Source organism: Hylobates moloch, unplaced genomic scaffold, assembly GCF_009828535.3.
Source record: "Hylobates moloch isolate HMO894 unplaced genomic scaffold, HMol_V3 SCAFFOLD_3, whole genome shotgun sequence".
NCBI classification, from domain to species: Eukaryota; Metazoa; Chordata; class Mammalia; order Primates; family Hylobatidae; genus Hylobates; species Hylobates moloch.
The window spans coordinates 172,062,496-172,075,144 of record NW_026652278.1 but is presented as its reverse complement, the minus strand read 5'-3'; the positions used below and the strand labels follow the sequence as shown (position 1 = coordinate 172,075,144).

The 12,649-nt window shown below is 39.4% G+C and overlaps 1 protein-coding gene across 7 annotated transcripts in view; it reads right to left on the bottom strand.

Annotated features, from left to right (window-relative positions):
- Positions 1-12,649, bottom strand: part of TRAPPC11 (trafficking protein particle complex subunit 11) — a 53,542-nt gene that overhangs the window by 39,111 nt on the left and 1,782 nt on the right. For 5 of the 7 annotated variants that reach the window (XM_032148983.2, XM_032148984.2, XM_032148981.2 and 2 more), the window contains 4 exons: positions 9,772-9,996; positions 7,404-7,573; positions 6,701-6,771; positions 5,719-5,833 (listed from right to left, as the gene is read on the bottom strand). In XM_032148983.2, the coding sequence (XP_032004874.1) occupies positions 5,719-5,833; positions 6,701-6,771; positions 7,404-7,573; positions 9,772-9,975 (560 nt within the window). In that variant the 5' untranslated portion in view covers positions 9,976-9,996. Of the gene's footprint in view, positions 1-5,718; positions 5,834-6,700; positions 6,772-7,403; positions 7,574-9,771; positions 10,074-12,649 lie in introns of those variants that run through there. The other 2 variants (XR_009212961.1, XM_032148980.2) reach the window with 1 other exon arrangement.

The following is a 12,649-nucleotide window of genomic DNA, read 5'->3' as shown; positions in this document are numbered from 1 at the left end:
CAAGCTTTCTTTGGTGAAAAGAAGTTATCAGGAGTTATCTGCCTAGGGCATGAAAGAAAGAAGAACTCATAGCCAGATAAAAGACGAACTTAAATATCAGATATTATATTTTAAATTTGATTTTCTAGGTTAAGATTTTATTTTATTTCATTTTATTTTATTTTTGAGACAGGGTCCCGCTCTGTTGCCCAGGCTGGAGTGCAGTGGTGCGATCAAGTCTCGCTGCAGCCTCAGTGTCCTGGGCTCAAGTGATCCACCCACCTCAGCCTCCAGAGTGGCTGGAACTACAGGCATACACGACCGGGCCCAGCTAATTTTTATATTTTTTGTAGAGATGGGGCTTCACCATGTTGCCCAGGCTGGTCTCAAATTCCTGGACTCAAATGATCCAAATGCCTCGATCTCTCAAATTATTGAGATTACAGGCATAAGCCCCCATGTCCCACCTTTCAAGATTTTTCTGTTTTCAAAACAGTAGTTTTAAAAATGTTAAAATATGACAAAATTAGAATCTAACCTTGAAGCAAATAATGTGTGAAGGAATGTATTAATCTAAGCTGTCTTTTAAATTTTGCAAATGGGGGCCGGGCGCAGTGGCTCACGCTTGCAATCCCAGCACTTTGGGAGGCAGAGGCGGATCACGAGGTCAGGAGATCAAGACCAGCCTGGCTAACACGGTGAAACCCTGTCTCTACTAAAAATACAAAAAATTGGCCAGGCGTGGTGGCGCGTGCCTGTAGTCCCAGCTACTTGGGAGGCTGAGGCAGGAGAATGGCATGAACCCGGGAGGTGGAGCTTGCAATGAACGGAGATGATGCCACCGTACTCCAGCCTGGGCAACAGAGCGAGACTCCATCTCAAAAAAATAAAATAAAATAAAAAATTTGCAAACAGGTAGCAACAAGGCACTGACTACAATGTCTAATGTTATGGTAGCCAGAAATATGTCTACAGGCTATTCTGAATGATTAAAAAAACAAAAACAAAAAATCCTTCTCAATAGAGAATCAGTATTATTAATCTAGATTGCCTCAGTAAATATCAAAGATAAGTGTGGTTTTAGTTTTCAAGCTGAATGTGTACTTAGAGATAAAACACCTGTTAAACAGTCAATACAGAAGACTGAGAGTAAGTAGGCTTGGTAAGTGCTATTATTTCCTCTAAACTGAGGGATACAGAGTCAAATCTTTCCCTCGCTTTAACCGTAACAGGCCACAGAGACATCACGGGATAGAGCATAAGTGTTGTAAGGCTTCCACTTTTTAATTCATATACTTCTTTATTATTTGAGGCTTATTTGGAGAAAACTTTATAACCAGCTTCACAGACATAAATAAATAAATGACGAATCTAGTCAAGACGTAAGGCGGTTAGTGAAAAGACCAATTCTTTTACCAGATACTCAAACATTACACTTTTAAGGCAACACCAAACATTAAGAATGCTCTTTTAAGGAAAGAGACCTTGAATTTTTTTGTTCTACAATAAAAAAAACCAACTGATTCAGTCTTCCCGTTTAGTGATTTAAACTAGCTGAACTTCAAATGTCCATGCTTTTTTTATGACATTCCTCTGTCCAAAATAACCACTACTTCCTCCCACTAATCCACACCTTCAAGCACAGTTGCAGGCCTTCCTCTTCCTTAAACCTTCCCAGATCACATCTATTTATTTCTTCTCTGAAATCCTGTAAGACTTACAAACTATATTACAGAATTTACACTTGCAGTGCTCTGTGGAATTTAACATGGATGCTTTTGGTCTCCACAATTAAATCAGCTTCTGTATGAAGGTAGGAACCTGATCAACTTGTTTTGAGCTAGACAAAATGCACACGTACATAACATATACAAATATGCACACAATTATCTATATTTTATTGTTTGACCTGTCTCGAAATAGAATTTATCCTACCAGATAATTTAGGTTACACTTTTAATTACAAGCTGCTCCCTATTGTAACTTTTTATTAGAAAACATGTATATTTACTCTCAGCAATATTCATATAAAGATCACCTGGAGTCCATTTTCTGCTGCCACTGCACCAGCATATCAAGTAAGCACATTTTTCAGAGCATACAAACATATATTTTAGCCACTGCAACTGAACTTTGAAAAACTAGCACTGATTCCAGGGAAGAGAGGAGCTACCAGTTTTCAGGTGAAGGACATTCTAGCTTCTAAGTTATACATGCAGATTTATGTCTAAAAGGGGTGTTCCTGAATTTTGTAAAGTACGTAAGAGGCAAAAATATTCTCACAACTTTGGAGAACAAAAGGAGGAACTACTGTATACTTAAAAGGAAGTTATATTGAAGGTAGATCTTATGCTAAAGGCTACAAATAAAAGGCACAAGAGCAGAAGCAGGAGCAGCAGTGGCGGCTGGGGGGGATGAGGGGTGGGGTCTTTACATCCTTTCTTCCTTTCTCCTCCAGCCTTTTCAGTAAAAGGGGACAGAAGGGAGAGTGAAATACTGCTTCAATATTGTCCCATCCAGCCAAATGTTTACAGCAGTTCCAATTTTTAATTTATGGAAAGACGAAGATCAGAGACAAAAATCTTTAACTGCACGGATCTGTGCATCTGCATACATCGTTTTGTATTTTTAACAACGGAGTTCAGGCCCATTGAAATTCTTTCCTTCAAATAATTTTAAACTAATTAGAAAACTGCTTCCAGGGCCAGGAACAGTGGCTCATGCCTGTAATCCCAGCACTATGGGAGGCTGAGGTGGGCGGATCACCTAAGGTTAGGAGTTCGAGACCAGCCTGGCCAATGTGGTAAAACCCCGACTCTACTAAAAATACAAAAATTAGGCCGGGCATGGTGGCTCACGCCTATAATCCCAGCACTTTGGGAGGCCGAGACGGGTGGATCACAAGGTCAGGAGTTCAAGACCAGCCTGGCCAAAATCGCCTATAATCCCAGCTACTTGGGACGCTGAGGCAGGAGAATCACTTGAATCTGGGAGGCGGAGGTTGCAGTGAGCCAAGATCACGCCACTGCACTCCAGCCTGGGCGACAGAATGAGACTTTGTCTCAAAAAAACCAAAAAACAAAAAACAAACAAATTAGCCGGGTGTGCTGGTGCATGCCTGTAGTCCCAGCTATTCAGGAGGGTGAGGCAGGAGAATCGCTTGAACTTGGGAGGCGGAGGTTGCAGTGAGCCGAGATTGTGCCACTGCCCTCCAGTCTGGGTGACAGAAGGAGATTCCATCTTAAAAAAGAAAAGAAAAGAAAACTGCTTCCAACATTTTCCAGAGCCATTTTTGGCATATTCTCTCCACAGCACAACTTTCCTCTGAGAAGCATTCGCTTTCTTACTCATTATTAAACTGTCACCTTTCTTTTCAAAGGCAAAGTACGTGTGTGGTTTTTAAACAGTTGCTAGTAAGCATGACACAGACAGCCTATTGTCCTAGGAGGAAAGGTCTGAACGTTGAGAACACTTACTTTTTAGTAAAAGAAAAATGCTTACTCGGATCATTAACTTGGACAACTCCTGTATTTTGCCTTGAAATGATCAGCAAACTTCTCCAATACAAAAGATTTCCACAATCACTCCCAATGCATTACGGAAGTATTATCGAGATTCTAACATTTTGACACTTAAAAAAACACTAATGAAATCATTGTAGCATGTATAGGTAATACCTCGAAAGGCTCTGAAAGCACAGGAATAAGTGTGCCATCAATAGCTCCACCACCTCCCTCCCAGATCAATGAGATGAAGATGTTCTTATATCTAGCTTTACTCTCTCTCTCTGAAGACAAAATATAAATCTGAAGAAAGGGCCTATGAGTTTCCTCATCTCCAACGGACTGTCTTATGCACTCCCCATCTTGTATCCACATACTGGAGGCTATGGACCCAGGGCACTAGCTTTTTACATCAGTTATTTTGACAATGTACTCCTTATTGAAATGTTGCATCATCCACAACAAAACTACAAGTGGTTAAGGGCAGAGGCCTCTGTTCCTCTTGAATCCATGACCGCCTACATTTGAAAGCTGTGGTGGGCAGGATCATGGATGGTTAAGGTAGGGTTCTCAAGGTCAGCACCGCTGACATTTCGGCCAGGTAATTCCTTGTTGTGCAGGGCTGTCCTGTACGCTGTAGAGTGTGTGGCAACATCCCTGGCCTCTACCTACTGGAAGCCAATACAGCAACCCCCTCAGTTGTGGCAATCATAAAAGTCTCCAGGCATTGCCAGATAGTCTCCGGAAGGTAATGCTGCTCGGTGAAGAGTCATTATGGCAGGGTATAGCACAGAGGACAACGGCTTTCTAACGAAGGCTTCGTTGAAGCCTTAAATGTTGAGTAAGAGAGAGCCCAGAAAAGGAGAGCTGGCAGGTGGGCATGACTGTGAAAGCATCTGACAAGGAACAGCACCGTGAATAGGAAAGCACTGAAGTGCAGAGTCAAGGGGGAGCTGTCCAGACCTGGAGAGCTGAGGCCAGGTGTGATGCTGGGATGAGCCTCAGTGGAAAGAAAAGCTGCCTGCGTGTGCTACCAGCTGCCCCTCTCTTCTCTCTGTTCCCTGTTGCTCATATGTCTGCATTTAAGGAACAAAACTCATTTATTCTTTTCCTCTGAATTCCAAGAAATTATCTCAATGTTATCCTGGGCACTACTGACTTGATTTTCTGTGGTGTGAATTCTACTGTTTACTGCTTCCAGTGTGAAGATTTATTTTGCTAATTGCATTTAAGTTTCTTTGCCATTCATCTTTTCATTTGATCCTATTCCTCTGCATGTTCTCTGCTAAATGTATGCTTCTCTTTCTTAGAAGCCTGGTCATTTATATACCAGTGAGAAGGCCAGGTAACCTCCTGCAGCAGATCATTTTCAGAGGTTTGCTTCAGAGAAAGAAACAAACGCAAGGGAAGCAATACTTAAAAATAAATAAAACTTATGAGTTAACGAAGGACACTTATGCAGAATGAAAAGGAAAACCCTTTTACAGTCAAAGTCAATGAAAATATTCATATCTAAATACATCCTAGCATAAAATGTACTACTACAAAACTTCTGTGTGACAATAAATGCTACAAAACAATGAATAATGGCCACATAATTTTTGAGGTAATGTTGTGTCTCCAGGTAATCTGCCCTTTATACACAAAGGCTTTATAAAGATATTTAAGATATGATAGGGCTCACACCTTCCTAAAAAATTAGTTACATAGATACATCGACATCTGAAGAATGAAGCAAAAAGAGGCCAGAATGGAATGGAGACACTCTCATAAAAAAGGACAGACATGTCACTCCAGGACATGGGTAGTTACTGGAAAGTATAATGGAAAAACATATAAACTTTGTTTCTTTAAATAAAGTTGACCTAGATGCACATATGGAAGAGTGTTAATGAGGTAATGTTAAGTGGAAGATCACTGCGTATCATATGAGCACATTTGTTTTTGTGTTTGTGGGTGTGGTATGGATACTATAAAGAAATACATATATTTGTTCCTATACACAAAGACATTTTTCTGGAAGGAAACTTAAGAAATTGTTGATACTGGTTACCTCAGGGAATTGGAGAGGGTTAAGAATTTAACAAAAAAGACTTTTATTTTTACCCCATAGCCTCTGTATCATATGAGTGTTTTTCATGAACATGATTTTTTAAAAAAATAAATGGGTCTAAGCTACCAATTTCTCAATTCTTAATAATCTAAAAAAACAAAACTTTAAAAGACCTCTACTTACCTTATAATGTAACCCACAAGGTGGTCAGTGTGCGGCAGTACAAACAAAGACTTTCCTGAGAGCTCACATGCATTGCATAAAGCTGCAGCCCTTTCTGAAGCAATGACATCTTCTCCTGTTGATAATCCCCATCAAGATGAATGAGAAATAACATAAGTAATGTAGCTTCCCAAATAAATATTTCCCCAAGTCTGAAAAATAGAATTAGGAATAAAAACCCAAACGGCTTTTCATCACACCAACAGGACTCACGGGCTCCTTGAGAGCTCTGTGTGGTTCTTAGAGGTTACACAGTATATGCCCTTTAGGAAAACACTGTGGAATTTTCTACTGAGCCAGGATAGGTGGCCAAGTAATGCCAACAGATATACCACATAACTATTTCAAAAGACATAACTAAAACTGGAAGCAATAATTCATGAAAGAAGTCTCCAAAACCATTTTGGATGCTGTTAAGTTCCAACACAGAAACAAAAATATATTTTGGTCTACAAAAGTCTGGGAAAGTGGAAATAAGAATTTGAAACTAAGACATTTTCTAAGAAAAAACTACAAATCCTATAGCCTTTTTCTTTGCCCTACAGAAAGTTAATGAAAAAATTTCATGTAAGGAATATAGTTTCAAATAGATCTTAGATAAGTAAATTACATTCTTTTTTGGAAAGCTTTGGAAGCCAAAAAAATATATACTCTTATAAAAAAATCAAGCGAACTGTTTTGTGAATTAAACATGCCTTCCTATATCCCCTACATAAGAAGACAAGTGGAACTAGGGGAACAGGACTTAAGATTGCATTCTTTACTATCTTTAATTTTTTACAATAAGCATTTGTTCATGTATCATTGGTGCGTTTTAAAGTTAACATACTATCAGCCCCATAACTGAATGCATAAAAGATTTAAACATCCAAAAAACCCCTATCTCCCTTTAATAAGAATTGGAGGTAGAAAACAATTAATTAATTAATTAGACTTTTGATACCTGGGGGCAAAGGGGTTTTCTTCTGAATCAGAACCACTGCAACTTTTGTGTTTCTTCCTTGTAAACTTTGCCTGCAATGAAAAAGCAAGAATAAAATTAATTATTTTAACTTAAAAAAATGTATTCATGACTTCACATAAAATACAACCTTGGTAATTCAACTGAAGATAAATTTCAACTACAAAAACCAAGATCAGAAGAAATCTTTTCCTGCACACAAAGCACATATATGTCACAATGATTTAAATTCTAAAAGTATGATCTCACATCTTCTAATCTTAAAAATCTTCCTTAAAAGCAAAAGATTAATGTATACTTTCATGTAAAAGTTATAATGCAACTTACTTCTTTATGGTGATACACTGCAGAATAGTCATCCAAAAGAATTAATTATGTGAAACTTAAAAAGTGATAAAGCAAAATGTTTTAAGAGACTAAATAGTAAATTACTATATCTCCAAAAAAGATAATAAATACAAGAAAAACATTTGGAAATTCAGCCCAGTTAGTCTTCTAAATTTCTTCACATACCCAGCATTATATACAGTCAATAATTATGCTACCTGTGAGGAAGTGAACAAGATTCATTGGAGGTCAATCCCCAAAGTGACCACTGCAGTCTGAACGGTACTCCATTGCCTTCAAGAAGTGTTAGTAACACACGTGCAAACTGACACAGCCGCCCTGACACAGAAGATCATACCTGACTATTTCCACTCTGGTGGCGCACTCAGACTGCTTTTCTTTCCACTGAGGCTCATCCCAGTCCAGTTCATAGAACACAACCACCAGGGCGGGCACCAGATTCAGATGCTTATTCATCCAGCCAGTCTTTAAGATCCCTTTAGGAATGTACCACTCATATGAAGTTCTCTGCAAACATTGGCAGAAATTGAAAAGTTACCTGACAGGAGCAGAAACCACCTGTTACTGAGTGCCAAGCACTTTATGTGCATTGATCTCATTCAATATACACACCTCCCATTTTTGATTAGGAAACTCAGGCTTACAGATTCAGCAAGAACTAGTAAGTGTTGAAGGTGGAATCTCAACCCTGGAGAAGCTATACTTCCCATTTAAAGAATGACTAAAGCCAAAGAGTTTCTATCAGCCCCACAACTGAATGCATAAAATGATGATGCATGTCTAATGATGTCAAGGGTCTCAAATACTTTGTAAAAAAAAAAAAAAAAAAAAAAAAAAGTAGCCCATTTCCAGGTAAATTCTACTTATATTCTTCACCATTCCAGCTTCTGTTCTTATAAAACTGCTCAAATAAAATATTATCTAAAATCCAATATGGTTTTGTTTATTTCAAAGACATATTGCTGTGATGGTATTTCACCTCACCTGAGGATGAAGTAAAAAGCAGGGAACAATTCTTAAACAGAAGCCTCACAGCAGCCACTTGAGTCTGAGCACTGAGTGCCACAGAGTGGGAAAAGGATGCTGTAGATTTGAGTGTTAGCCCTGAAGGATGCAGTTGAAACCTCACATTCCTTCCAAATCACCTGCGCTGGCTCAGACTACTCCACTTCATGTTGATCCAATGTCTACCTCCAGTAAGGAAAGATGAGGTCAATAAGGAAGCCTGACACAAAATAACATGGGGACTCAGCCAAAAGCTGGGAATAGAGAAATGAAAAGCAGCTTGAATTCAAGCATTAAAAGAGGAGAAAAGAGGGCTTGTGCTGGGCTCCCTGCCTTGACACAAACATGACACTTAAGAAAAATAATCGTGTAGGCCTGGCACGGTGGCTCACACCTGTAAACCCAGCACTTTGGGAGGCCGAGGCGGGCAGATCACGAGGTCAGGAGATCGAGACCATCCTGGCTAACACGGTGAAACCCCGTCTCTACTAAAAATACAGAAAATTAGCCGGATGTGGTGGCGGGTGCCTGTAGTCCCAGCTACTCAGGAGGCTGAAGCAGGAGAATGGCACGAACCCAGGAGGCGGAGCTTGCAGTGAGCCCATATCGTGCCACTGCACTCCAGCCTGGGGGACAGAGCGAGACTCTGTCTCAAAAAAAAAAAAAAAAAAGAAAAGAAAAATAATCATGTGAGGGCCAGGGCTGGGATGCTACTACTTGCACAATTTCAGACAGCTCAGTTTCCAGGGCTGGGTATATGAAATGGTGTCTCCTTTGTGTGGTTCTCAAACACACACAAAAATAATCAGCTGGTGACCAAGTCCTATATTCCCAGAAACCAACTGAGGAGGCCTGCAATCTACATTTTTAATAAATACCCCAGGTTATGATGACATACTTTGTCCAGAGACTACTGTGTCAGAGACACTGCTCTAGGGCAAAAGAAAAAAAAAGGATATGGGTCAGAACTAAAAGGGTTTTATCACCTAACTTTCAAACCAACCTCATAAGATTATGATAAATAACAAATCAATACACATAAATTGCTTAAAACAGTAAACTGTTTTACTGTTTTTTTACAACTATGTTAGCTATTAGTGATACTATCATCATGATAATTATTATCTAAGGTAAAGTAGTCTTTACCATGTTGTTCACCTTAAAAGTCAGTTTTGAACTTAATACCTTTCTTCATTCCGCAATGAATAAACTGCCTTAGTTTAACTCCTCAAGAATAGGGAACCTGTCTTACTTAAATTCGGATCACTAGCTTGTTGCACGGTTCCAGGTACCTGTCACAAAGCAAGTGCTCAAAAAACCTGTGAAATTGAGCCAAATTGCACAGACCATGGGATTCAAAAACGACATTAGTAATGATGGCGGGGAATGCAAGACCTTCCTTTTAGAGGCGACTATGTTGGGTTCTTTTCCTAAAAACAAAAAAGGGAAAACCTAAGCTCACAGGATAGAAAGCTTTATAAAGTAATTATTCCTCTGGAGTTTAAAAAAAAAGAACTATTATTAAATACACATGCAGTGTATTACATGAAAATGCCTAAGGCTTTCTTTATGCACCACTGTGAGCACTGTCTTGATAAACTCGGCACACACAACAGAACAAAAAAGACATACACACACACACACACACACACACAAACACACACAGAGGGTAAGAACACATGCCACCACAATGCCATTACCTTGGGTCTACATTTGGGATACTCATGGTCACCTGGGAGCACCTTGAAAGAAATTGGTACTCGATCAGCTCTCCGATTGGCACAGAAGGCGTCCCAGACAGCTCGATGGACTGCATTATAAACTACATCCAGGCCCGTAAGAGTAACAAAGGCCATAGGCCGGCAACATAATTCCACAGGGAAGTCCCACTGTGTGGGGCTCATGTTTACGATGTCACAAAAAACCTGAAATACAAATGTTAATACATTCATAATTAATTTTTAAAAACTCGTATTCATTTCTCCAGCCTGGGCAACAAGAGCAAAACTCTGTCTCAAAAAAAAAAAAAAAAAAAAAAACACCAACTCATATTCATTTCCAATATATGAATCTCTATTTAAAAATCATTACAAAAAAATAATCATTACAAGGCCAGGCATGGTGGCTCACGCATGTAATCCCAACACTTTGGGAGGCTGAAGGAGGTGGATCACTGGAGGCCAGGAGTTCAAGACCAGCCTAGCCAATACAATGAAACCTTGTCTCTACTAAAAATACAAATAATTGGTCGGGCGTGGTGGCTCACGCCTGTAATCCCAGCACTTTGGGAGGCTGAGGCGGGCGGATCACAAGGTCCGGAGATCGAGACCATCCTGGCTAACACGGTGAAACACCGTCCCTACTAAAAATACAAAAAATTAGCCAGGCGTGGTGGTGGGCGCCTGTAGTCCCAGCTACTCGGGAGGCTGAGGCAGGAGAATGGCGTGAACCTGGGAGACGGAGGTTGCAGTGAGCCAAGGTGGCACCACTGCACTCTAGCCTGGATGACAGAGCAAGACTCCGTCTCAAAAACAAAAAACAAAAAATTAGCTGGACATGGTGGCACACGCCTGTAACCCCAGCTACTTGGAGGCTGAGGCATGAGAATCGCTTGAACCCAGGAGGCGGAGGCTCCAGTGAGCCGAGATCACACCACTGCACTCCAGTCTGGGTGACAGAGTGAGACTCTGTCTCAAAAAATAAAAATAAATAAAATAAAATAAATAAAATAATCATTACAAAAAGGCAAAAGGCTTTGAGTATCTGCAAACAGAAGAGAGAAAAAGGGAAACTTTAATTCCTGAATTAGATCTATTAAAATGTAATAACTATATGACATTTAAGAAAAAGTCTTTCATGTTAAAAATGTTGAAGTCAACTTTAAGACAAATCGGTATTTTCAGTAAAAAATGCACACAGAACTTTGAAATTAGTAGACCAAGAAAGCAAGAAGGTGGTAAAATTAAAACAGATCTACATGATCTATTTCAACTATAAAAGAAAAATATATTGAAAGAAAAATATAAAAGAAAAACAGGTGACTTACATATAATAAACTTCCTCTAATTTCTCTGTAATTGCTAATATTGAATTTCTGAATACCTAGGATATTATTAAAATAATAGCCTTTAATTTATGTAATTATCTACATAGTAGCTGTGTTGTCTCATTTCCCACAATATAAAATTTACTCTTTAAAGAAAAATCTGTAAGGGAAAAACTAACAATGAATGGAAACCTCTCAGAGGATTTTCCACTGCGTTCTTTAGCTAAGAATCAGTCCATAATAAATCTAACGTATGCCCTGACTTTGTAAGTATATAAAACTATGTTTATCCTGAAGATTGTCATTATATTTTTAACATAATCTTATTTGCAAAAGGATGTAACAACATGAGGTTCTTTTTTTTTTTTTTTTGAGATGGAGTCTCGCTGTCACCAGGCTGGAGTGCAGTGGCACGATCTCAGCTCACTATAACCTCCACCTCCCAGGTTCAAGCGATTCCCCTGCCTCAGCCTCCCTAGCAGCTGGGACTACAGGCATGCGCCACCACGCCAGCTAATTTTTTGTATTTTAGTAGAGACAGGGTTTCACCATGTTGGCCAGGATGGTCTTGATCTCGTGACCTCAGGCGATTGCCCACCTTGGCCTCCCAAATGAGGTTCTTTTAAAAGATAATCTATACCAGTATATTACAGATAATTCAGGTAAGGCACAAGTGGCTCATGCCTATAATCCCAGCACTTTGGGAGGACAAGGGGGGAGGACTGTTGAGCCAGGAGTTCGAGACTGGCCTGGGAAACATAGTGAGATCCTGCCTATAAAAGAAATAAAAAAGAAAATAGCCAGGCATGGTGGTGCGCACTTGTAGTCCCAGCCACTTGGGAGGTTGAGATGGGAGGATCACTTGAGTCTAGGTGTTTAAAGTTACAGTGAACTATGACTGTGCCACTGCACTCCAGCCTGGGTGACAGAGCAAGACTGTGCCACAAAAAAAAAAAAAAAAAAAGTTATTCCAAACAAAATTATCACTATATTTTAAATATAATCTTATTTGAAAAAGAATGGTCATGAGGCTCTTTTAAAAGGTAATCTACACCAGTATATTACAGAGAAATCTAATACAATCTTTGTGAAAAGTGAGGCACACTTAGGCTAATACCTGATCCCCAAAACATGTAATATTTTCAACTGAAAGGTTAATTTAGGAAAGACTATTAGTTTTCTCATGTTTACGTACTGAAAGAACAATAGGTATTGAATAAATGATTTGCAAAGCTTGCCAGAAATGTCTACAACAGATAGTTTTAGAATTGTTTAAATATTTTTAGGACAGGATTAAGTTATGAGGGCAAAGGATTGCATGTTCAGAGAAAGAAACAGTCTAGTTCTGGGTAATTTGGGAATGAAAATTAAAAAGGATTGACCAGGCTGGGCAGTGGCTCACGCCTGTAATCCCAGCACTTTGGGAGGCCAAGGCAGGCGATTCACGAGGTCAGGAGTTCAAAACCAGCCTGACCAATATGGTAAAACCCCGTCTCTACTAAAAATACAAAAATTAGCGACCATCCTGGCTA